This window comes from Corvus kubaryi, unplaced genomic scaffold (assembly GCF_017639235.1).
Source record: "Corvus kubaryi isolate FWS band 111438036 unplaced genomic scaffold, C.kubaryi_AGA036_p1.0 68, whole genome shotgun sequence".
Taxonomy (NCBI): Eukaryota; Metazoa; Chordata; class Aves; order Passeriformes; family Corvidae; genus Corvus; species Corvus kubaryi.
Window position 1 is genome coordinate 2,831,755 of NW_024582056.1, and position 23,955 is coordinate 2,855,709.

At 35.1% G+C, this 23,955-nt stretch overlaps 1 protein-coding gene across 4 annotated transcripts in view; it reads left to right on the forward strand.

Moving 5' to 3' along the window:
- The window catches only part of LOC121674397 (cadherin-9), a 98,231-nt gene that overhangs the window by 56,078 nt on the left and 18,198 nt on the right, over window positions 1-23,955 (forward strand). For all 4 annotated transcript variants that reach the window (XM_042048724.1, XM_042048723.1, XM_042048722.1 and 1 more), the window contains 3 exons: window positions 16,630-16,749; window positions 19,012-19,179; window positions 22,884-23,071. In XM_042048724.1, coding sequence (XP_041904658.1) covers window positions 16,630-16,749; window positions 19,012-19,179; window positions 22,884-23,071 — 476 coding nt within the window. The remainder of the gene's footprint in view (window positions 1-16,629; window positions 16,750-19,011; window positions 19,180-22,883; window positions 23,072-23,955) is intronic.

Here is a 23,955-nt window from a genome sequence, read left to right on the forward strand (position 1 = left end):
GAAGCAAATTTACAAAAGATGTTCAAGATTTTAAACTGATGCAATGCCAAAGTTCTAAGGTACAATCTTGATCACGATGAAGAATTGGTGGATTTCAAGCATGACCTAATCTGAACTACATATCCAAAACCCCCAAAAATTCAGAGAAGTTAAATGCATATTATGCATCATGAATAATCTTTTGATTTCCTCTTCATGTAGAATGAAAAGTACAGTCTTAATCACATTTAAAATCTACTCATTTCATCTTCAAGATTTACATGAGTATAAGCTCAGTCCAAGGATTTTTCTGAGTGAAACATGCCTAAAAAAAAAACCAAATAAAATCAAAACTAGCACCACACATCACTGTGCAAACTACTCTCAGGTTACTAAGAACGTTTTGAAAAGGGAAGTTAGCAATGAGATGTCCTGTGTAGTTAATCCCTTTGGCATCCAGGTCAATATCATTACACCCTTCTGTACCTGTTTTGCTAATTTTAATGAGTAAGAGTTACCAGTTTTATGTCATTAAGCTTCTTTAGCATGCAGCTGATGAGTATTTCACAACAAATTTTTAGTCTTTGCATGGATTCTACTAAGAGAAGGGATAATGTCTAATTTAATTTTCCAGTCATTTCTTCAAACTACTACTTTTTAAATTTACAGATCTAACCAAAGACACCTAACATATTTCGGGATTTCTACATGACAGGATTAATCTAAATATATTAATCTAAATTTGGAACATAAATTTTTTCCATTATACCACTTTTATAGAAAATAATCAGAATAAAAGAGTTTTTCTTCAGCTGATGAGTGGGGCTTGATAGAAGAATGTTATATATGAAATATAAATATGGCCATTTTCAATTGAGGTATACAGGATTATAGCAAGACTAAACATGCCTTGTATTGAACAGCTATTCTAAATAAAAGCTGTAAATAAAAGATATATGTAAAAGACATACACATGAATAAAAAGCAAGATGAGATTGCAGTAAAACACAGTGGGTAATATACATTAACATTACCATTCTTATTACCATGCTGTTGTATTTGAGTGCACTAGTATATCCTGAAACACCAATTATACAATGATTCTCTTAGACGTTCCATTATCATTGTTCAGTATTTCTACAGTATCTCTTGGGAATCTATAATGATCACAACTACTACTTCATTTAAGTAAGACTGCACTCCATTCTGATATTATTTTTAGTTACGCCATGTTTTCAGCATCACATAATCCCAAGCACACATTTCTCAAGAACAGTTTGTTATTTTGTACAGGAAGCTCTTTCAAGAACAAGTCAGACTTATGGTAGAAAAAAGAAAGAAAGAAAGAAAGAAAGAAAATTAACCAAATTAACCATCACATTTTCTATTTTTGAATTTGCTTATGTCAGTAGCCATTAATCTACAGATGTGTATAAACAACTAAAGGGAGGCAGCTCTCATGTTCCATGATTCAGCAGGAAATATTTATATTTTCTCCTTTGTATATTTTCCCTGGTTTCAGACATTTATAAAAAGAAGCTATGAATGACTGTCTTGACTTTGACACAAGCTTACAAAAACTACTTTGCTAACTTGCAAAACTTCAGAATGCTAATTGTTAATGTGCACACTATTTTAAAATGAATTATTGAGTTAGGTTTAAGAGAAAGGTACATTTCAAATAAAAATTTTATCCACAAGTTCATATTTTACAAGACAGAATTAGAATTCCTTTTAGTCAAACTAAGCATGATGGCAGAAATTCTGTAACTAGAATACTTTCAATATTTCTTTTTGCATTTGCCACTATAAAGAATTTCAAAACTTTTGTATCTGTCAGAATAATTTTTAAATGCAGAATTTTTATCCTTATTTAGGTTCTTTCTTATTTTCATGCAAGTGTTTGTTATGAAAAAAATTAAAATATTAAATAAAAGTTCAATACCCAGTAATTCTTTCTTAAACCATTAAGGTAAAAAAGTCAAAACCCTCTTTTTATTAAGTAGTTAAAAACCATAAATCTTTCCTGGATATTTTAAAATAATTTTGGAAATTTGGGGATTTTTTCTTTCACTTTTGGGCATGCAGTCTGTTAAGGACATGTAGAGTATTTTTATTAGGGAAGTATATAGAAGTATTTATAAGTATTTTGCATTTGGGATGAGGTAGATACTATTTTTAGAGTAGTATGAATGGATGTTTTAAAACTCCATATTTCTAGAGTACAAAAGAAAATCACCTGAACACCAAAGGAATCTTATTTAGATCATGATTATTTTTAGCTTAAATTATTCTATCATTTGTCTACACATTCATCTGTATACACAATATGGACAACATTTTCCCAGCAAAAAGGATGTCTGCATGGAACTTACTACAGCTCTGCTAGTGTAAACAGGTTGAGTTTGTACAGCTCCACTGATTTCAAGTTGGATTTTACAGAAGTGTTAGGATCTTCCTGCATGTATTCATTTCATGATCAAAGTATATAATTTCTGTAAAATTTAAATATTCATTTGCAATTACTATTATTCTTTGTTACAGGTTGAAGATAAAATAAACACCTAATATATAGTATAAGCAATCACATCAAAAACTAATATGTATGTATTGTATATATCATGTAATTATAGAATAGTTTGGGTTGGAAAGGACCTTAAAGATATCTAGGTCCCTGCCATGGGCAGAGCCACCTTCCACTAGACCAGGTTGCTCAGACCTCCATCCAACCTACCCTTGAATGCTCCTCACCATCCTCACACTAAAGAATTTCTACCTAATATATGCAATCTAAACCTACTCTTTTTCAGTTTAAAATAATTCCCCCTTGTCCTGTCACTACAGGCCCTTGTGAATAGTCTCTCTCACTCTTTCCTATAGGATTCCTCCAGCTACTGGAAGGCTGCAATCAGGTAACCCTGAAGCCTTCTCTCCTCCAGCTGAACAATTCCAATTCTCTCAGCCATTCCCCACAGGAGAGGTGCTCCATCCCTCTAATCATCTTCATGGCCTCCTCTGGACTTGCTCCAACAGGTCAATGTTGTTCCTGTTCTGGGGACCCCAGAGCTGGATGCACCATTCCAGGTGGGCTCTCACCCTGCTGGCGAAGATGCTTTTGATGCAGCCCAGGACACATTTGGCTTTCTGTAAGTGCACACTGCTGGGTCATGTCCAGCCTCCCATCCACCAGCACCCCCAAGCCTTTATCAGCAGGGCTGCTCTCTACCTGCTCATCTCCCAGCCTGTGTTGATATGGGGCATTGCCCCGATCCAGGTGCAGCACCTTGCATTAGTCTTGTTAATCCTCACAAGATTCCCATGGGCCCAGTTCTCAAGCTTGTCCAGATCCCTCTGGATGGTGTCCTGTTCTTCAGGTGTGTCAATCACATTACTCATGTGGGGTCATCTACAAATTTGCTGAGGCTACACTTGATCCCTTTGTCTATGTCATTAAGGTATTAAATGACATTTGTCCCAGTACAGACGCCAGAGGAACACCACTTGTCACTGATGTCCATTGGGACACTGAAGCATTGACCACTACACACTTATTGTGACAATCCAACCAATTCCTTATGCACCTAACAGTTCACCTATCAAATCTTTCTCTCTCCAATTTATAGAAAAAAATTGTGGCGGACCATGTCAAAGGTTTTAGAGAAGACCAGGTAGAAAACACCTATAACATTTTTGTGAAGATTTCAAATCATTCACAAAGTTATGGTTCACAGAACATTTTAACATTACAGATAGGATCTCAAGCTAATGAAAAAGGAGTGGCACTCTTTTTCTCCTTTTGGTCTCTCTGTTCCCTCCCAGGTGTGCTGTCTTAGGTCTTTCCCACTGTTCTCTGAACCCAAAAGAAGAAAGTTTAGGGAGCTAAATCATCATAAAGATGGATTTTTCAAAGTCAATATTCATTTTCTACTACTTTTGTTCCCTGGTTCAGATCACATGAGGTTTGATGCCAGAGTTGGTACTAGGGAAGTGACAGGAATATGCAAAGTATAGCAGGTAAAAGCAGGTGAGAATCTTTCATCCAGCAGTGTCTAACCTTAGCTAAAGAATCACTTGACATATTCATTTTTCTTCAGCTACAAAATCCTTCTAAACTAAACAGGATTCACCACTTTCTTTCTTGTTTTTTCTTTTGTTTTGGGATGGGGGAAAGTTTGGTTTCCTATGAAGACACCACAAGTCTGAGGCAGCACAATGGGAAAACCAGAACCATTTATTCACCCACTATGAGTAACTGCTGACTCTTGGTGCTACAAGAAATTGGGGTTTTGTAGAAGTGCTGTTGGCAAGTAAAAATAACTAGTGTTTGCTGCCAACACAGGAAGGTATAAATAATTTTTGTATTTCTGTCTGTGAGAACTGAGCCACTGTCAACTCACTGTCAGTCTGTGACCTCCTCTGAGCTCCCTTAGACCTCCACCCACTGACCTTTCATGATGTTCTAAAATATTTTTCATAGGAAGAAATAAGATGCCAGAATTTCAAATGCAGCAATTAGTAAGCAGGAGGGGTGACTTTTATAGCACCATATGGGACTTTAGGATTCATCAACTAACTGGTCTAAACTTTGGCGATGCAGTTTTAAGCTGACCACAAACTCATTTAAACTCAATTTCCTACCAGTTCATAGAACACTAGAACAGATCTACTCCATAGATATGTTTTAATAAGTTCAGCTACTGCAGCAATGGACACTGAAATGATAGACATGGAATGACAGTCATCTTGCCAAATGGAATTTTCAGACCTGGGCTGTGTTAAATGTGCCTCCCCTTTCTACCTCTCTGAAATGACTCATTGCAAAACTGTTTGCCTGGCTACTTTATTGCAACAAATTTATTATTTCGCATTCTCTGTGTACACTGAAAACAAAACAAAATGAAAAAAAGACAAAAAAAACCCCAAAATACTAAAAAAATCCCTGAAAACCAGAGACCTGCACATCTCTAAATTAGAGCTTGAAACTACCATTAAAATTTCCTGTCTCTTACCTACACAAAAAAAATTTTGATGCATTAATTTTCCTTACTTTTATTTCACTAGATTTCAGCTATAACACTATAATCTCTGAACAGAAGCATAATGCTCCTGGATTCTTTACATCAGCACTTTTGTTCACACTGCAGGGCAATACAATGGGATATGTTCTGCATTGTTAGAGATGCTGTCCCTCTGACTGGACATTAAATCCTTTCATCTTTCATGGCTTCTCATCTGAAAACTAAAAATATCACATTCTGAAACAGCATGTTGCTTCAGCCAAACCTCTTAATGTGAACATACACTCTTCCATACACCCTTTGATATAAACATGTTACAATTCACAACCACGTGCAACCTGTTCTCAGAGCCACAGTAAATAGAGTTCCTATGCATGATGCCAGTTTATATTTACCTAATTTAATCCCTTATGAGCCTTTGAAGCTACCAACCATCAAATAATTTTCCTTCTTTTAAGACATGCTACAGAATAAGTCTTGCAGTGAGACCCTTCTCACATTTATGGGACCCTATTGAAGCCTGCAGCAATTGAACTGCTGGTACTAAGGACTGGAATAGCTGGTACTAATTAGCAGTACAAATATTAGGAACACCTGTCTTCTTCAGAAGGAACATGTCAAACAGAGGCATACATGTGTTATAGCCTTCATTACAACTAAAATATGCCAGACTTTAAATTAAACAGGTTAGTATTGGAGAGGAGATGATATGTTGTCTAAGGACAGATTCTGCATTAAAAGTGCTAACATTAGTGTCACTACTTATATCAAGCTAACACACAGAGTTCTATTCTGAAATCATGTAATTATGATCCTTGTGCAGTTTTAGGTGTCTGAAAAAAAAATCCTTTTCTTCATTTAAATGATTTTTGAGAATGGGATTTCTCAAATGTTAGTTCTGTAGTTGGCTGGGAAGGCTGGTTGCACAGATATAAGTGAGAAATTGCAATTAACTAGATAAAAGGTAAATCTGTTTGAGATTTTTTTATATGTACCCATAAAAGAGAATTTCCAAATTATATTGAGAAGTATAATTTTTTTAAATTATTATTTTTTTTAATTAAAGCCCATCTGGGATGCTTACTTATTCTAATCTATTGAATGCAGAATATTTTCAGTTGTCTATAAAAGGAAAGACAGCTTTCTGAATGCCTGAGTATACACTTTAGTTGCTAACATAAAGCAGCTGAGTGTAAAAGTTGTTGTTTTTTTTTTTTTTTTTTAACCATGCTAACACATGCAAGCATCTATTTTGAAAGTAAAACACACAGGCAGGGTTGTTTCTGTTGTTTTGGTTTGGTTTTTTTTTCTTTTTTTTTCCTACCAGATTTCTACATAATTTCTAAGAATCTCCAAAATATATAAATAAAATACAATGGATCATATTTGCATTCAAGATAAAACACTTTTTTTTTTTCTAATCTATTATAAATTAACTAATCATCACACAGAGAGAACAGAACACACATAAAGATGCTTTGACATAATTCTCAGTCTTCAAAGGAGATAGAAGTTTCATCAAACAGATCAATCACTCACAAAACAAAGGTCCAGATTCCAAAATCTTTATTTATCCTGTAAACCTATTCTTGTGAGTTATCCCACTCCACTCTAATTCTCAGTTTTAGTAGGGTTACTGAGAAGTTAAAGCTTTATCTCATGTGAATCTGAATGATTAGTAGCATTTCAAATATAAATGATTTAGCTGCGGCATTCCAGCAGGCTAAGAGTAGAAAGCACAGGAAAAGAAGATTACCAGCCCCCAAGAAGTCCACTACTCACATTAATAGATATGATACAATATCTGTCCATAATGGATACAGATTAAATAAGTAAATTTCTCACTTAAAATGTGCTCATATGTATATGTATATGTATATGTATACATTAGATATATATGCTTTTATATATTACATAAATGTGATGGTTTTTAAATTAAATCATTTAAAAAAGTATAGTTGATGACAAGTTATTAGCAACACAGAAGAGGAATTATAGGAATGGCAGTTACATGTGTGGTTTTCTTAGTTCAATTAATACTTCAGCTTGAATTCTATTATAGAACAGCAATTTTCCTTCTTGCCAATCATATAGTCATTTTGGAAATTTTCCCTGCCATACACAGCCTTCACAGAGTCAGGAAAATGAAGGTAAGAAAAGTCTTATCCTGGACTCTCTTGCTCTACTCCTGCTTGTTTGAAAAGTACTTGATATTATTCTCACTGATACTTATCTTTTACTAAGCATTTGTAACAAATGGGTTACAGCATTTCACATTTATTTTTCTCAACACCTTGCAAAACGTACATCTGTAAGTTTCCACAATGAAAGCAATCCTGATGCTCACATTTACCTAATTTTGTACTATCTTACAAGATGCCTCAGAACATTTTCCAGAATAGCTTTTTCCTACAACCTCAAAAATATGTAACACTGTAAAATTAAGATCAAGCATGATTAAGGTCTGTACAAGTATCAGTTTTATTCCTTATGAAAGTTGTTTGTATCTTCATATTTAAAATACATTGCTCACACCTAACAGGAGATTAAAAACAAACAAAACCCTCCAAAAAACCAGAACAATATAACTTAACTTAATGTCCTCTGAAGTATCTATATGTGTGAATATCTTGCATTTAACTGCCAATAAACCCCAAATTCTTATCAAAGCTTCCTGTGAGAAAGCCAGTTCAATAACAGTTACTTCATTCTACTCCAAGGCAAATGATAAGTAGCCTGTGATAAATAAGGCTACATACACAGTATTAAAAAACAAAACAAAACAAAAAAAATTGAAAGGTTTATTTCTTCATAAAGTCAAAATATGTGACAGTTGTGGAAAAAAAAAATATACCTGACACCTTTAGTGCACTGAGGTGGTTTGAGAGGAAGGTTAAAAAATAATCTTATATTTCATGGTCCAGAAGACTGATACTTACTGACTTCATGACTACAATTTTAAAAGACACCTTGGCTGTCAGGAACGTGTGTCTACCCAAGGAAGACAAACAAACTGTTTAAATGCATATGCCAAATGTATTTTCATGGAGTCCTAATCACCACAGTGTCTAAGCATTCTGAAGTTGGCTCAGGCATTTTTAAGAGTATTTCCCAAGCAAGTAATTTGTAGTCAACACCTTTAAATTTTTGGTCAGAAACATGCCAATCTGTGAGATATGCCCAGATGAGATCGTCCCCATGATGTGCATCATTTACTGTGACCAGAGTCTTAAATGGCCAACGAACTTCTAATTAATTTGCAGTCATACTGAAAACTCAACAGTCTTTAGCAGAACACTTTTGCCTTTGAATCATTTGACACATTATACTTAAGAATTTTGAACATTTTTCAAGATAAATGAAATATCTAGAAACAATAATAAAAAAGTCTCTTGATTGAGCCTACTTAATATTCTAGACATGTGCCTACACTGACACCCCCCCACATATATATACTTACTTCTGTATTTACTTATATATACACATGCACACTCTGGAAGTGTTCTGCTTGTGCGTGAAAATGGTACTCTAATTAATGTAACTTTAAAAAGCAAATGACTGAGATAACCCTGGAATTTGATTAATTTGCTCTGTTCTAGACTCCATTTCACCTCAAAAATATAGGTCTTTATTGTTATTTTAACAGACAACATCCAGAATATCTAAATACGGTGGAAGCAAGAGTTTTTCATGATTCACATCTTATAAACTAATGTAAATTTGGGGCTGCCATAATAGCTTCATTAACTACATTTTTATGGAAATTACTATTTTCCACAGCTGTATTAATTTTAAAGAGACAAACTTTATCACTACCTGAAAAGGAGTTCCAACAGATGATGAAAATGATCCTAAGTAAAATAGAGATGAGGCTGGCCCGTCATTGTAAAAATAATTATGTACTTTTTCATGGTCACAACAGAGATTCACATGTGGCTTTAAAATGCACCTGTTTGCAGAGGTGGCAAAAGGTACAAACTCTGTAAAGGTTTCTATTAATTTGTATTACAGACTAATTCTGAAGATGGAAATGAGAGTATTATTCTAGTTTTCAATCATAGAAATTCAAAAACTTATAAGGAGTTACATAAGATGAACTCAAATAAGGAGCAAATGAAAAATAAGTGCAGAAGGTTAACTTGTTCCTTCTCAAAAAAAAAAAAAAATCAAAACTCTGTTGGTGTTTCATTGCAAAATACACAACACTACAGGCATATACATCAGAACTCAAAGTTTGAAAACTGTTTCTTTTAAGCTTGCTTTTTTTCTTTTAAGTGAGAACTTCAGAGATTGTTTGGAAGACCACAATTAACTAGTTTTGAGAAAAGGAGCAAAGCAGAAAGTGTCTTAAAGCTGTAATACATGAACAAAGGAAGCTAAGAGTAGTGAAGAAATAACGTTTCTATGTCATTAGTTTATAAATAAAAAAAGTATAAATAAAATGAAGCCTTCTTTGAAACTGTTGGCTAGGAGTAGGGATTTTTAACCAAGAGATAAGCATGCTGCAGCCTTTATGAACTACTGCTTCTCCTAATAGGATCAACCTCTTCCTATGTTTAATCATAAAAACAGCTGAACATTGTTTCTCTCTTTTGGAGTATTCCAGAAATTAAGACGGAGCAAAGGGTGAAAATTGCCAGCTCTGATCTTTAAGAAGGAAACAAGTGGTGGAGTTGCTATGATTGATCTGTCATGGATCTGGCAGCTGCCAGTTCATACAGGTGGCCTATTTCCACATTGCCTGAGGGCAAATTAGGAGTAACAAAGGTAATTAATGGCCGTATTACAGTATTACTTGTGGATCCTTCCACACATCAATTTCATTGTCAACTATTTCTAGTTGGAACAACCCCTCTGTACATACAGCAGCTTCAGACCCAGAAACATACTACTGGTGAGTTTCATCATTATTTTGAATTGAAATTTTGAGGGCAATTCTGTGATTAATTATTTTAATTGGAGTTTAGTTTATTTTCAAACATAGACTGTAAGTACTTGTTTGGCCTTAGAAAAGCTGTGTTTCCTAATTTTAAAGATGTACAGTGTATTGAAGAAAATGAAGAAGACTTCTAAGCTGCTGTTCATTTATTAAGGGTGGCAGATCACTTTATACTGTACCTCTTTAGTCACTAGAAAATGCAATGTAAAAGGTAATCTATGTTAACACTTGAAAGAATCTGACTACTCTTTCCTCTGTTTCATCTCTGCCATTTGATTGCACCAGTATTACTGTTTCAGCAGTGACTTTATGGTGAGAAGGGGAAAAATGAGCCTCACAAAAGAATAAACTTGCACAGAGTTGTTCACCCACCAGTCCTTCAAACTATTCCTCATTCTTTTCGCTGTTTCCCACTTGTTATTGCATCCATAATGCTTTTCAAATTCTCATGCAGGGCACCTGATGCACTTCACAGTTACAATTACTGTCAAAGGAAAACTAAAGTTACTGTATCAAGGTATCGAACAGCAGGAGGGTGAGGGCTGGAGTCTTTGTTCAGTTTTAGCCATTCTTTCCTAGTTCAATTTCTGACATTATGTTACAATGGTGTAGGTATTGTATTCACTGGAAAATGCAGCATTTCAGGCAGGTTATAGACAGAGTAGTTTAGTCACATTGCATCTCTCTGTGTGGTGAGACAACCACTGGCGCTTAGTTCCTACTCTAATGCAAGTTCTCATAACATAATCTGAAATGGGGCTTCTTTTTGTCATAGGAAAGGATGCAGGAAACAAAACCCAAAACTATCCAAATACAATACACACAAGAAATTATGAGCATTATTTCCTTGTTCTGTTTCCAAAGTACTGTTTCTGAAGTAAAAGTACTGTTTCTGAAGTTCTGCGCAAAAATAGTATCTCATATTTCTGAAATGAGTGGTTTGGTCCATCTGTTTTTACTGATATGGACTAAAATGGAAGTAGTTCTGAGGGAAATTAAGGCTACAGCAGGCAGCACAGCTTGGTTTTCTTAAGCCTCTCACAAATTACTTTTAGTCACATTAGCAGGGATTGCAGTGACTCTTTACATACACAGCAGTGATGCAAAGTTTTTGATTCCTGGGTTGGAGGACAGTGGACATCAAAAACAAAGGTGCAGTACCCACAGTACAGTAGCTAGTATATCAGCTGATTTCTCAATCAAGCATTTTGTGGAACATGATACACAAAAATAAGACAGCAAGTTTTCAAGTGAAACTAAGCTTCACCTCATAACTATGCAATGGATTATTAAAAATTGTTAATTTAATAAAATGTAATTTATGAATTATTTATTACATGCCCTCTTTCATGCTGTCTTTTTACCTTCTCTCTTTGTCTTTTTAAGAAATATCTTCTCAGTGTATATATAGCTGAACTACATTTTTAGATCCTTTTCAATTTTCCATTTCAATGTTTTTGCTCTTTTGAGTCTGGTTCCTCAGGTTGCATATTTGTCCTATGCTGGCTTTATTGTTTCTTTTCTTGGTCGTGCCCATTCACTCCTCTTCTGCCTTGGATCATGTATCTATTTACCTGTTGACACTTACTCCTTTTCTGCTTTTACTCTTTCTTTTCCTTTGTTCTATGAAATCTTTCATGCTACCAACTTTCTGGGACTTTCTGCATAAAAGGAAGACCAGTCTAGTGAAAGCCCCACTAAACTGTGGTCATGTGCAAAAGAGCAAAGTTCACTTTGCAGATCACTATTCTTTCAGCTCTCTAGGTAGATTTGTCTTTCAATCAAAATATAAGAGATGTATCTCAACCTCATTTAGTCCTGTCCCTTACATACAAAGTAGTCAGAAATGTTGTCATCCAGGTGATGTGGTAATGAGATACCTCCTTAAACTTTTAAGGCTTGGGTAGTGCCATGTAGCTCCTAGTTCAGCATTTGTCCAGTTCTTTTCCTAATCACATACTACTATCCAGAGAGAACAACCTGCTCTCAAAGACAAAAGTAGTTTAAAACCTCTCAAAATTTCTGTAGCTCACTTAAAATTTCACTCATGTTTTCAACAGGGGCATCTCCACAGTGCGCCTGCATAATCTTCAGAATGATGTTGTTCGAGCAAACCGTGTGTCCATTCATCTTCTTTAGTTTTCTACAGATACAAAATCCTTAATTGTGTCTTCCAGAGGTTTTCCAGAGCTCACCCAAATCTTTTCGCTTGTAAAAGCAACCCTCTTCTAAAATCTTCTCTCTGTAAATAAACTTGACGAACAGCAGATTGTCATTGTGCTTGAAAACAGGAAGCAAGCATAAGAGCTTCTCCTTTAGGGAGATAAAGTCCTTCCTGCCTCTCCACTTACCCCAGCTGGTCTTCTATTTCTGAAAATGAAACAGACTTTCTGCACATACACAGACAAAACTTCTCTGTAAAAGTCAGAACTTCTCAATAATCGCCAATTTTGACAGAAGTTGACTTGAAATAAAATAGAAATAAAGTTGTCTCATAATGTAAAAAACATCCTGTTTCAGCATTTTCAGATTGTTTTGTTTCCAAACTACTTTTTGAATAATTTATACTGGAAGGCCAAAGCCTAAGCTTTCTTAGAAGTTTAATTGTTCTGAAATACAACTTTTATAAAAAATGTCAGAATCAAAATGCACTTTGAAGTTACAGATTTCATTCTAGTAAAAAAAAAAAGATACAGTTCTGAATGATATTTAAATCACTGTCATTTTTTTATCCAACATTCATGGTAGAATCTTGAGGCACACATTACTAACAACATAATCTGCTCATTTTCTTCTCCCAAGATGGAGAATACTGTTTAAAATGAAGGTTACAGAACAAGTTATCAGTAAAACTAAAATTTTCCAATAAATGCAGATATATTCTTCTGACTGGCAGAAGCTGTTGTAATTCGTGTCAGCCAAAGGAGCCAAGTAGGAACAAGAGTTGCATGCTGAACAGCATGACTTCACATGAAAAGGTAGCAAAATATGTGCCTGTCTCATCTAGTGGAAGACCTCTTTTCCACTACAACAATCCTCTTTAAGCTATTTTCTTCAGTTTTGCAATGGACTCTGGTATTATGCTGGGAGACCTAATTATACCAGAAGGACTCTTTCCAACACTAAATAGCAGAAAGGAATAGAAAGAATTTTAAACTTAATTCATAAAAGCATTCTCATTTCAAATGTTGCAGTGGTTTTTCAAACTTATGTCTCACCGTTCATGAGTTCTAGTAATCTGTGTTCATGACACTCAGTTCTGACACTTCCTAGATATGAAGTGACGCTCTCTCTGGCTCTAATAGCTTTCCTTTTTGGGTTCTAAATTTTTACTTGCGCTTACATGAAAATTTATGCACACAGAAACACACACAGAACCACTACTTACACGGATTTAGTATAGATTTGTCTTTTCTCAGGTTACCTTCAAAATTTACTTTCTGCATTTTTCTGCCCCTGCATTAGGACCCCAAATATCATAAAACAGATATGGTATCAAAGTGCTTAAGCTTCCAGACTCAAGACAAAAAAAAAAAAAAAAAAAAAAAAGATGACATACCTCTTGAGAACTTTGCTTTGCAGAAGGGTGATGTTATCACTACTTAGACTGCTATTGTAGTTATTCTCACATTTTCTCTGTCATCCTTCACACCAATTTGCTCTGTGGCACATTTGATCATGGCTGGCTCACAGAAACCCACCCAACTGCTCTCTTACTCCCCCTCCTCAGCAAAACTGGGAAAGAAAAGAAAAATGGAAAAGCTCATGGGTTGAAATAGAGAGTGAGTGATTACCTATCAGTTACCATAAGGATGAAAACAGACTTCACTTGGGAAATTAATTTAATTTATTGCACATTAAAAATAGAGCTGGATAGTGAGAAACAAAGGTAAACATTAAAATAGATTCCCCCACCCCCAGTTCTTCTCAGACTCTACTTCCTTCCTTCACTCCTGCTGTATTCATCCAGACAGCCTATTCGTACTTTTAATCAAGCTGATTTCTGCTGACAAATGTGGTAAGAGGCTGCTTGTGAGGTAATCTAGACCATAAATAAGCAAATAAATAAATAGATCGTACTGTGGGTACCATTCAAGTGGGGTAAATATAAAGCATACTTTTCTTTGATTAAAAAGTTCCAGACTGATTTTGCCTCTTTACCAAATATTACATAATTAACTTTGAGTTCCTTTATTTCACTGCCTTTATTTCACTGTCGTTTCTGACCCAAAAAGCTAAGAGAAGTTTCTTACCTTGTGAAAGAAAGTTGCACAAGTACTGTCTATCATTTGTGAGCATCCTTCTTTATGACACAGCAGACTGTTGGCAGAGAAGAGAGTTAACTGCCTGCTGACATTGAATTTTTTGAGGATATACTCTTGTTAATAACTTTTCCCAGCTGTACTATTAGTTTAACAGAAGAAGGAGCTTTGTAATACTATGTTTTCACCACATGAAAAGTTTCTGTAGGGTTACATCTTCTCTACTCTCCTCAACAGCCATAATTACATGACACTTGAGCCTCAGGAAACAAAGATAGACATTCCAATGAGACAAACACAGAAGTCTCCCAAAGACTGCCCTAAGCTCTCTAATAATTGTCTTAAAAAAAAGAAAAATAAAAAAGTTCAAAACAAATTCAGCATTTTTTCTTTTCATCAAAACAGTGAACTAGGGAAAGAAAGAAAGAACATTATTGTGCATTTGGTTACTATAACCATACTCCAGCTTCTGTGTCAGTCCCATGACAGTGATCAGGAGGCCACAGCAATAACCTTTCCTAATTAAGGTATTTAGGTTGCTTTGGTTTTTTGGGGATGGACATCTAAATTCCTCTTGATTTTTAACTTCTATACGCTACAATGTCATACAATATAAGCATATGATTCTACTGATTATGTTTTTTATAGGCTAGCAGGGGATATTGACTTTTCTTTCCCTATTCATCTTAAGGAGGCAGGGGATTTAACTTACTTGCTTCTCTGAAAGCAGGACTAATGGAATTTTAACATTCTCAAATAATTGTCTTCACTTTTTGTGCAGATGAGCAGTTCTGCTGGACACTGTTAGTGATAATGATGTCCTTAAATATTCACTTCTTTGGGATAATCTTAACAGCTCAGCTCGGCACACAGAAGACCTCCAACTGTTTAACCAGGCAAAAAGTAATCTGGAGAGCTGATGGCAAAAATTCTCTTCAGAGTTTGATGATTTGTGACAAAGCATTTTTACAACGTTTTTCTGGTGGTCTATTGCAGAGAGAGAAGTATTCCTCCTCTCTTGACATGCTCTGCAGATAACCTGAAATACTGGGAATTGTTGTGTAGGTAAAACTATTATTTGTAGAGCTGTATTACGTTCTATGAAAAAATAGTTGCATCTAACTGTACCCAATAATAATGTGCTCTCACAAATCTGTTTTGATTACTCTGGATTTCTACTTTTTCCAATCCCTGGAATATGCTGAAAAGCGACAGCAGAAATTATTCACTTCAATGACATTAATAACAGGTAAATGAGGATCTTCTAAACTTATAGACAAGACAGACATTTGACTGCAAGCTATCTGGGTGAACTTCAATCTAGAGAGACTGAAGTTGTAGAAGAAGAGTAATAGGGAATAGCATTAATTAAGTGGACAGTGCTCACTAGACTTTTTTCTTTCAAAGAAAGTGAGATACAAAAAAAAAAAAACAACCCAAACAAAAAAGCCAGAAGTAGGGTAAAGAGCTTCTTCTCAGTCAGCCTTCTTGCCCTGGCAAGGAGTTGAGCACCTTTACACCTCTAGCTACTGGACTGCCTACATTTATCGAGATATTTGTGTTAGCAAAATGCATTCTGAAATCTTGAGAAGTGCTAAGATATAAAAGCTTGTGAAGGACAGCTTTGTGCTTTTCTAAGAAAGGCTTGACAGAAGCTTTCTGTAAAAAGCCTTTCTTTTTATTTGCTTCTGACCCATAAACTACATCAAATGTATTGGCTCACAGTGCTCATAATCCCATATAAACTATATTGCCTTCTTTATGATCACAGGACAAGGGTAAACTATTGTCAAGCAAAATAAATGAATGTTGAAAAAATGACAGTAACATTTAATGTCTTTTATTTGCCAAATAAGTGGATAACTTTGACTGAGAGAGAAAAAGCAAATAAATAAACAAAAAAAACCCCACAAACATAATTTCTTATTGTGAAACCAATCTATTTTTAAGAGAATCTCAAAAATCAGTTCATGATGAGACAAAATTTTTTATTTATTCAGAATTCAGGTATTTGGAGTTTGCCATCTAAGCAGAAAATGAGTATGGGAAAATTTGCTTTAGATTTATTTATTGATTAAACCAAACCTTTAAGTGAACAGTTTCAGCTGAGGTCATATTATTACTAGAGAACAATCTTCAAATCTATTTGATCACCAAAAACCCTAATGCTGTGTTGGGTTTCAAAGATGTGTCAGTCCCTGTGTGTTTATTCATGTTAAACTGAAGCATGAATCTTAAGTGTTAATGATTTTAAGTCTAGTTATGAGGAAGATGTGATTTTATTTTAGTTTCTCCTGAGTAGGATAACTCTGGATTTGTCCACTGGATGATGTTTGATTTCTTACTGAATTCAATACTGCAACAACTGTATGTTTGCAAGAAGTAGATACCTTCCTAAAATCTGCTGATTCTTTGCTTGGTACCCATTTAGGTACATCTGTTATTCAGGTGACAGCCACAGACGCAGATGATGCGAACTACGGGAACAGTGCCAAAGTGGTGTACAGCATCCTCCAGGGACAGCCATACTTCTCAGTGGATCCAGAAACAGGTTAGCAATTCATTCAGTCTCACTGTCTGCAGTAACAGAGACAGGATGCAGGGATCAAGTTACTTTTCACTTCCATTTCAGTTCTGGAACAGACATATGACTTGACACAAAGCTGATACCCTTTCATTGAATGAAAACTGGAACCAAAATAAAAGTATGCCTTTTCTGTTAAAATAATATTATTGCGGAAGAATTGCTTTACTTGGTATGATTTCCAGAAGATGATTGTTAAATGTAAAGGTCAACAGTTTAAAAAAGGTGTAAAATACTGTAAAGGGTCCAAAGAATCATCAAAATTAGTCACAAGCCTATTTTACACTAGTTTCTGGAAATTTCATCTGTTTACCTTTAAGAAATGTAACTAGGAACTGGACATTTTCATACTATAAGGTAAAAAAAAAAAAAAAAAAAATCTCACAGGTAGTTAAAAATTTCTAAAAGTTTGGAATAGATTCCTGACCACTGAAAATTTTTAACTTAAGTTGCTTTTTGAACCTGCATTCTGATTTCCAGAGTTATGAGAACTGAAGCAAGAATCATTAATGTTTTCAAGCTGTAAAGCATGAAGATTTTTCACTGTTATGCAGTAAGTTGGATAAGAGACAAATACAAACTAAAAAAAAAAGTGTGAATTTTAGATATTTATAATTCAAAATTAGGGTTCAGAAAAGAAAGATGCAACCACAAACTCCCCCCTTCCAGATACCTGTTCCTAAGGCACTCAAGAGTCAGCAGGCATTGCTCTAGGTTTTCCTGCATGTTACCAAAACTATTCTGGTTTGTGAATTGAGAATTTAAGTGCAACTCTGCCCAGAATCACTGAAGTTCCTAATCCATTGAAAGTGCTCAGATGATGGCTATCTTTGTTTTTAAACGATTTGGCTTTTTCTAAATACAGCAAAGCCATAGTATGCAAAAGATAATGAATCACAAGGCTACAGTTTTAAAAGGAAGCATAAGGATTTTGCCTTGAATAAAAGTGTTTGGTTTTTTCTCCCTTTTTTCAATCCCTCTCTTTTTTTCTATTTCTTGAGTCCCCTACTCAAACATCTTTACCAGGCCTGAACAGGAAAACAGGACCGGTACCCCACGGACAATAACTGATGGAAGCAGGTGTTTAGGCAGGCAGACTGTTTGGGAAAGGCCTGGACTCTCATCTTTGGTTCAGAGATTATTTTTCATTTTAATCCAATTTGCTGTTTCATATTACATGTATTAACAAACTTAGGTATGGTAATCAGAACCTGATAATCCTGGATCAGACATAAATGTCATAACCCCTCAGCTGCAAAGTTTTTTTCTCTTTCAGTCACTTGCTAGAAGAAATTTTCCAGGGTTGCCTTTTTTCTTCTGCATAATATCAAATCAAGCCTACAATGAGAGCCTTCTTTTGAGAAAGAAAGGGTAGGGGTGTGAATCCTCCAAGCAGAAAAGAACACTATGTTTAAATTTTCCCACTTCACAAGAGAAAGCTCTCATCACTCCAGCTTTAAAAAGCCACCACCCTTCTAAATAAAAATAAAAAAATAAAAATAAAAATAAAAATAAATAAAAATAAAAATAAAAATCTCTACTTGGTTTTCTAAAAGAAAACCTGTGCATACCCACTTTAATGAAAAGTGGTGTACAGCACCACTTTTGGTTTTCTCACCTGAGACCCGTATTCTTTTTGTGTACTGTAAAAATGTTTGAGACATGTAAATTACAGTTATGAAATTTTTGAAATTGGACACCCCAAAAAAGACGTTTTAAAATTAATTTTTGAGTCTTGTCCAATTCTTTTTTAGCTATAGCCCCAGCTGACTTACAGTGTCCATCACTGAGCACTACAATCAATGATCTATTACAGCCCAGAATAATGAATCCTGAGCTTTTTAGAGTTCAGCCTTGTGGTATAATATCAAAATGTCACCAGAGTTGGAGGTTACACAATATATTAAAATAATAACTGGGGATAGAAACTGAAAAATGTCATTAATTCAATTAACATATTAATATTTTTGTCATTAAAAGAATAATCAAATCGATTTAGCACAACAAAAACAATGAATGATGCATCTGTTACATATTTTTTCTCTTTTTTCTTAAAATCATGTTAAAGCAGCCATAGATTGCAAGGCTTATTGCAGTATACCTTGTTGTGATTGCTATGGATTATCATCTGCGCAGTATATCTGACACGAATCCATTTAAGAGCTCTGAGATTAAAGTCGATGGTGCTTCTCCTTCACTGCTCTTTTTTTTTTTTTTCACTCCTTCAAGGCATAATCAAGACTGCTTTACCGGACATGAGCCGAGAAAACAGGGAGCAGTACCAAGTGGTCATCCAGGCTAAAGACATGGGTGGCCAGATGGGAGGACTATCAGGGACCACCACCGTGAACATCACACTGACTGATGTCAATGACAATCCACCTCGCTTCCCCCAGAGTATGGAGCATCTAATAGTTTGGTTTTCCAAAGAACTCTCAACAATCAGCTGGTTTGCTTTGGCCATCTGGAAGATTCTTTTTTATCACTCTTTTTGTAGCACTTACTGACTGCTGTGTCTGTTTATGTTGCAGCACTATTAGGGCCAACAGGAATGTCTGCCTACATCTTTTAATATCAAATTATTTGTTGGAATGATAAATTTGTTTCTCATTCTTACTCTGCTTATAGAAATATAAACTGTAACAATAATTTAGGCCAACTGCAGGGACTTAAGAGGAATTTAAGTACAAAATATAAAATTCTGTTCTCGGAAACAATTTTAGCTCCACATATTTAGGCAAGCAAATATGTCACAGGTTTTCTAATATTCTGCCTTGCACAGGCAGAGCTGATCAGGTGGAATGTTCTGCTGGCAGTCTAAGCATTTACTTTAGGTACTCGTAATCTGTGTTCAGTTCTTGAATAGTTTTGATAATCTAGGCCAGTCTGACACAATAATGTTGGGTTTTTAAAAATTCCTCTGTAGAAGAAAAAAAATGGCAAATAGCAGAAAGCTCACAATACAGAAAGCTTCAGAGTAGCACACTCCAGATCTTTTTATCTTTGGCCAGTGTTTAAATCCAGTCTCACGTTATTACAGTCAGTGTCTGATAACTGTTTGATAGGCTGCAGACAGGAGAAATTTACAGCCTCGGTTCTGTGCCAACCAGAAAAATGTCCACATAATAAAATTTGAATTGCTTGTTCACACTGATGAGGGACCTGGCTCTCTTTACAGACCCACTAAGGACTGAACAAAGAGCTGATTTAGAAAATGCTCTCACAGATTTGAAAAGCAATTCAGTACCATGGCAATAAGTACACCCAGAACAGCACAAACTCTTCAACCTCTTGTGGATTAAAAAAAAAAAAAAATTTGGTAAATTCTGACAGTATGGAAGAATGGATCCTTGGAATTATAAATTAATCTTTTAATCTCTATCCATGATAACACATTACTTTAAAAGAAAAGAGGGGAGGGGAAGTACTGCAACCCTCATAAAGAAATGATAATTTGAATTCACATTCAGAGTTCACTTGATGAGAATCACCTTCACAGGGCAAACTCAAACAGCAATTTTTAACCAAACTTCGACTTCATGAGGAGACACTTTTTAAACATGTATAGCATGATGTAGCCTATAATATTTTGGCAAATAGGAATACTTGAACCTAAATTATAATGTAGCACGTTGCATTTTAACCCTCACTACTGAATAAAACAAAATAAGATAAAATAAAGAAAGAAGAACATAGAGAACTGCAAAACAATTTAAGGCTTCCAGTCTCCTTAGCCTGTGTTCCTTATGATGTTCTTCTTTCAAAATTAACTGAAACCTCATGTCTACGAAAGTTTTTCTGATTATTTCAAAAAGCTTTGGGATGGGTACTTTTTAGAAAAATTTACACAATTTGATGCCTCATACAATATTCTCTGTAGTGTTCCACTCTGAACATCACTGAAACACATTGCATGGCCTACAGAAGGCCTGCTGTGGGATCTTCCAATGCCGCAATTTCAAATTCAGTGGTAACCCTTCCCACTCATTTTCTTTCTTGTCAGCAGGGTGGTTTTTAACACTTTCTAGGAAATCAAAGATAGAGGAATACCTGGCAGATCTGACTTCTTTTTAGGTAGTTATGAAGAGGGGCACATCTTCAAAAAATTATCTGTTGTGGAAGTTAGCTTTTTACAAAAACATTCGTCTTCCATTTTCTCTTATGTGAGGCAACAGTAAGTGAAAATGTTGTCAAAAATAGAGAGTCAATGGCAGTTGCAAACAACACCAGTTAATATCAAGGTATTTAAGAGACAAAAATTAATTTTTTAGAGGGACAGGAGAAAGCAAAATAGCACTGTGAAGTACTGGTTGCTCAGACTGTGTTAAGAAGAAGCATTTTCTGTTTTGTTTTGTTTCCTGAAAGGAGTTGTGGAAAATTAGGAGACATATAGGCCTAAATGGAATTTAAATGGTACTATAATGAAAACCTTACACATTTTGAATTCTACTGTACTCGAAACCAAATAGCCATTTCACATGCCGAAAATGTGTAGCATTCACACAGCACCACAAAAATAGGAATGCTTTCAAACGAAAAGCACTAAAGGGAGGTATTCATCTGGAAGGAGTAATAAGTACCATGATTGAATCTGTTCCTTTGGTATTTCTGGCTCAGCTGCCAAATGATTGAATTTGTCAAGGGTTCAAGGCTTCAAACTCATGTTTTAGCTGCCAGGAATCCTACCTTCATCCCATTTGCAGACTGGTTTAAGGGAAAAATATGCATTTTAGCCTGTGTGGATTGCAGTCAAACAGGCCACTGCTGAGTTTTCACTTATAACTTTGAATTTGTAACAGCAATCACAATTTAGCATCAGGCATTAGCTTCCATTTTGCTACACATCTGTATAAATATAGGGTATTTTCAGTGACTCTCTTTTGTGCTTAGTCTTTACAACTGGGGACAGAAACTCATTCTGCACTCAGCAGTCTGAAATATTCCTTGTTTTAAATGGAATATTCAGGACCCTCTTAGTGTCTTAAAAGGCAAAGGACACGTAAATATAGGGAATAGGGTTGTTGAAAGAAAGAGAGTTGACTGTACTTCACTACAAGTCAATAAACTTTATATGTGCTCTTATTGGATTCTTTGGACAAGGGTTGTACATTTCATTAGGTGCTAATTTTGTCTTAAGGTATTTCTCCAATGCTACTACTTCACTCAATTAAGTAATATGAATTTACATGAAAAAACAGATCAGAAGAAACATCAGATTCCGGCATGTTATGTACAAAATCTTAACCCATCAGATTTTTTTTTTACTTTTTTTTGGTAACAAATAACAGAAAATACAGATTTAGAATTTTTTTTGTCTTGCTAATGATGAAACTTCTTCAGTGTCTGCTTCTTACTGGTTAAAAAATGCCTCTGATTAATACCTTTTCTGCTACAGCATGTCTTTACAATTGGGGTTTTTTTTACATATGTTGTCAGAAAATACATATGAATTCACTTTTCATGCATACAAGAAAGAGGAAAATGTCTGTGTCACCAGATTTCTTTCTAGAAGACTCTGATTATAAAAATAGCAATAGCAATTAACACGAACATGTATCCAAATGCTCTCTACCATGACTCTTTAGTATGTATTATCAAAAAGAGATTAATGAATTATTTTCAAACAGAACACTTACTTGAATATATTTCAAAATAATTAAAGGCTATTCTATTTTAGTGTTTTTTCCAAATCCTCACTGATTTCTACAACTATTGTACCTTGAGAAAACAAAACAAAATTGTCTCCTATTTCTAAATATGTCTAGGAACGTTTCTAGAGAAAAAAAATATACAGTGTTAATAATCAGGGTAAGAACTGGTACCTTACTGTATAGCTCCTTTGTCCCTTAAAACTGAAAAAAAAAAGAAAAAAGAAAAAAAGCACAGTCTTCAATGGCTTTGAAGAATAATTTGAACTTTTTGTGACAGTTTGTCAATCAACTCTGAATCCTGTTTTAAAGTTTAGGGTGATGGCTAGCAGCATTTTTCTTAAAGTGTTGGGAACTTCAAGTAACGTAAAAAATCTTGGTGAAATTGAAGATGGTTTTTATTCAGAAAAAAAAGTTTCTGAAAACAATAAATGTTTGATTTCGCTCTTCCAGGCTCCTACCAGTTCAGCTCTCCTGAATCTGCACCACCTGGGACTCCACTTGGCAGAATTAAAGCCAATGACCCCGATGTGGGAGAAAATGCAGAGATTGAGTATAGCATCTCCAATGGGGATGGATCAGACATGTTTGATATCATCACTGACAAGGACACACAGGAAGGGATTATAACTGTCAAAAAGGTTTATTTTTTCTCCCTCTCTTTTATATGTACTTAGCTCTTCAGGTGTTACAGTTATTTTTCTTTTTCCAGGGGAAGGGAGGGTAGATCTCACAAGGGGTCAGGCTACCAAGGAGCTGTTGTATTAGTTTCGTTCTTCTCTTTCTTCAGCAGGTATCTGTTATTTTCAAGTCTCAAGGGAAATTTACTGGCATGTCACTTCACATAAAGCAATATTTCAGTGGCTGCTGTCTGTTCAATATATAGAGCCTCACACACAGTACTTTCAAATTAGGGCTGTGAAAACCTGGAGAGGTTCAGTTCACAGTGGGGTTTATCAGCTGATTGTTGTGGTAAGACTTGGAAGGGTGGGAGGCTTACCTGGAGTTTCATGAATTTACACATCCAAGGCTAAACTCTCCCTCTCTGATCTGTCCAACAGCCAGTTATCTCCAGTACCTAAAATCTGTCTTGGTTTAAGTCCAGTCTTGGTGATACTTCAGTTGTTACATATGATGTCAATGAAAGTTCAACGTGCAAAGATATTCACAGAAATGTATTTTAAAATACCATCTCTGATAGATTTATTGGTTGCTTTTCAGAATTCATCCTGTTAAACTCTGAACACTTTTTGATTCTAGTGTTATTAAATATATCAGTAACATTAATTGATACCTGCATATAAATAAAATATAGATCTATAAACATATTCGGAAAGATGTATACTTTTTTATGTATATGTATGTATGAACATCTATATACATATGTATATATGGATAAGCATGATGTCAATGTCACATAGATTGAAAATCAGACTTCATAGATTTTCTTTTCACTGCAGAACATTAAGATCAGGGTCAAGTCTGGGTTGCTCCTAGTACCAAACAGGCAAGGGTAGATACTAAT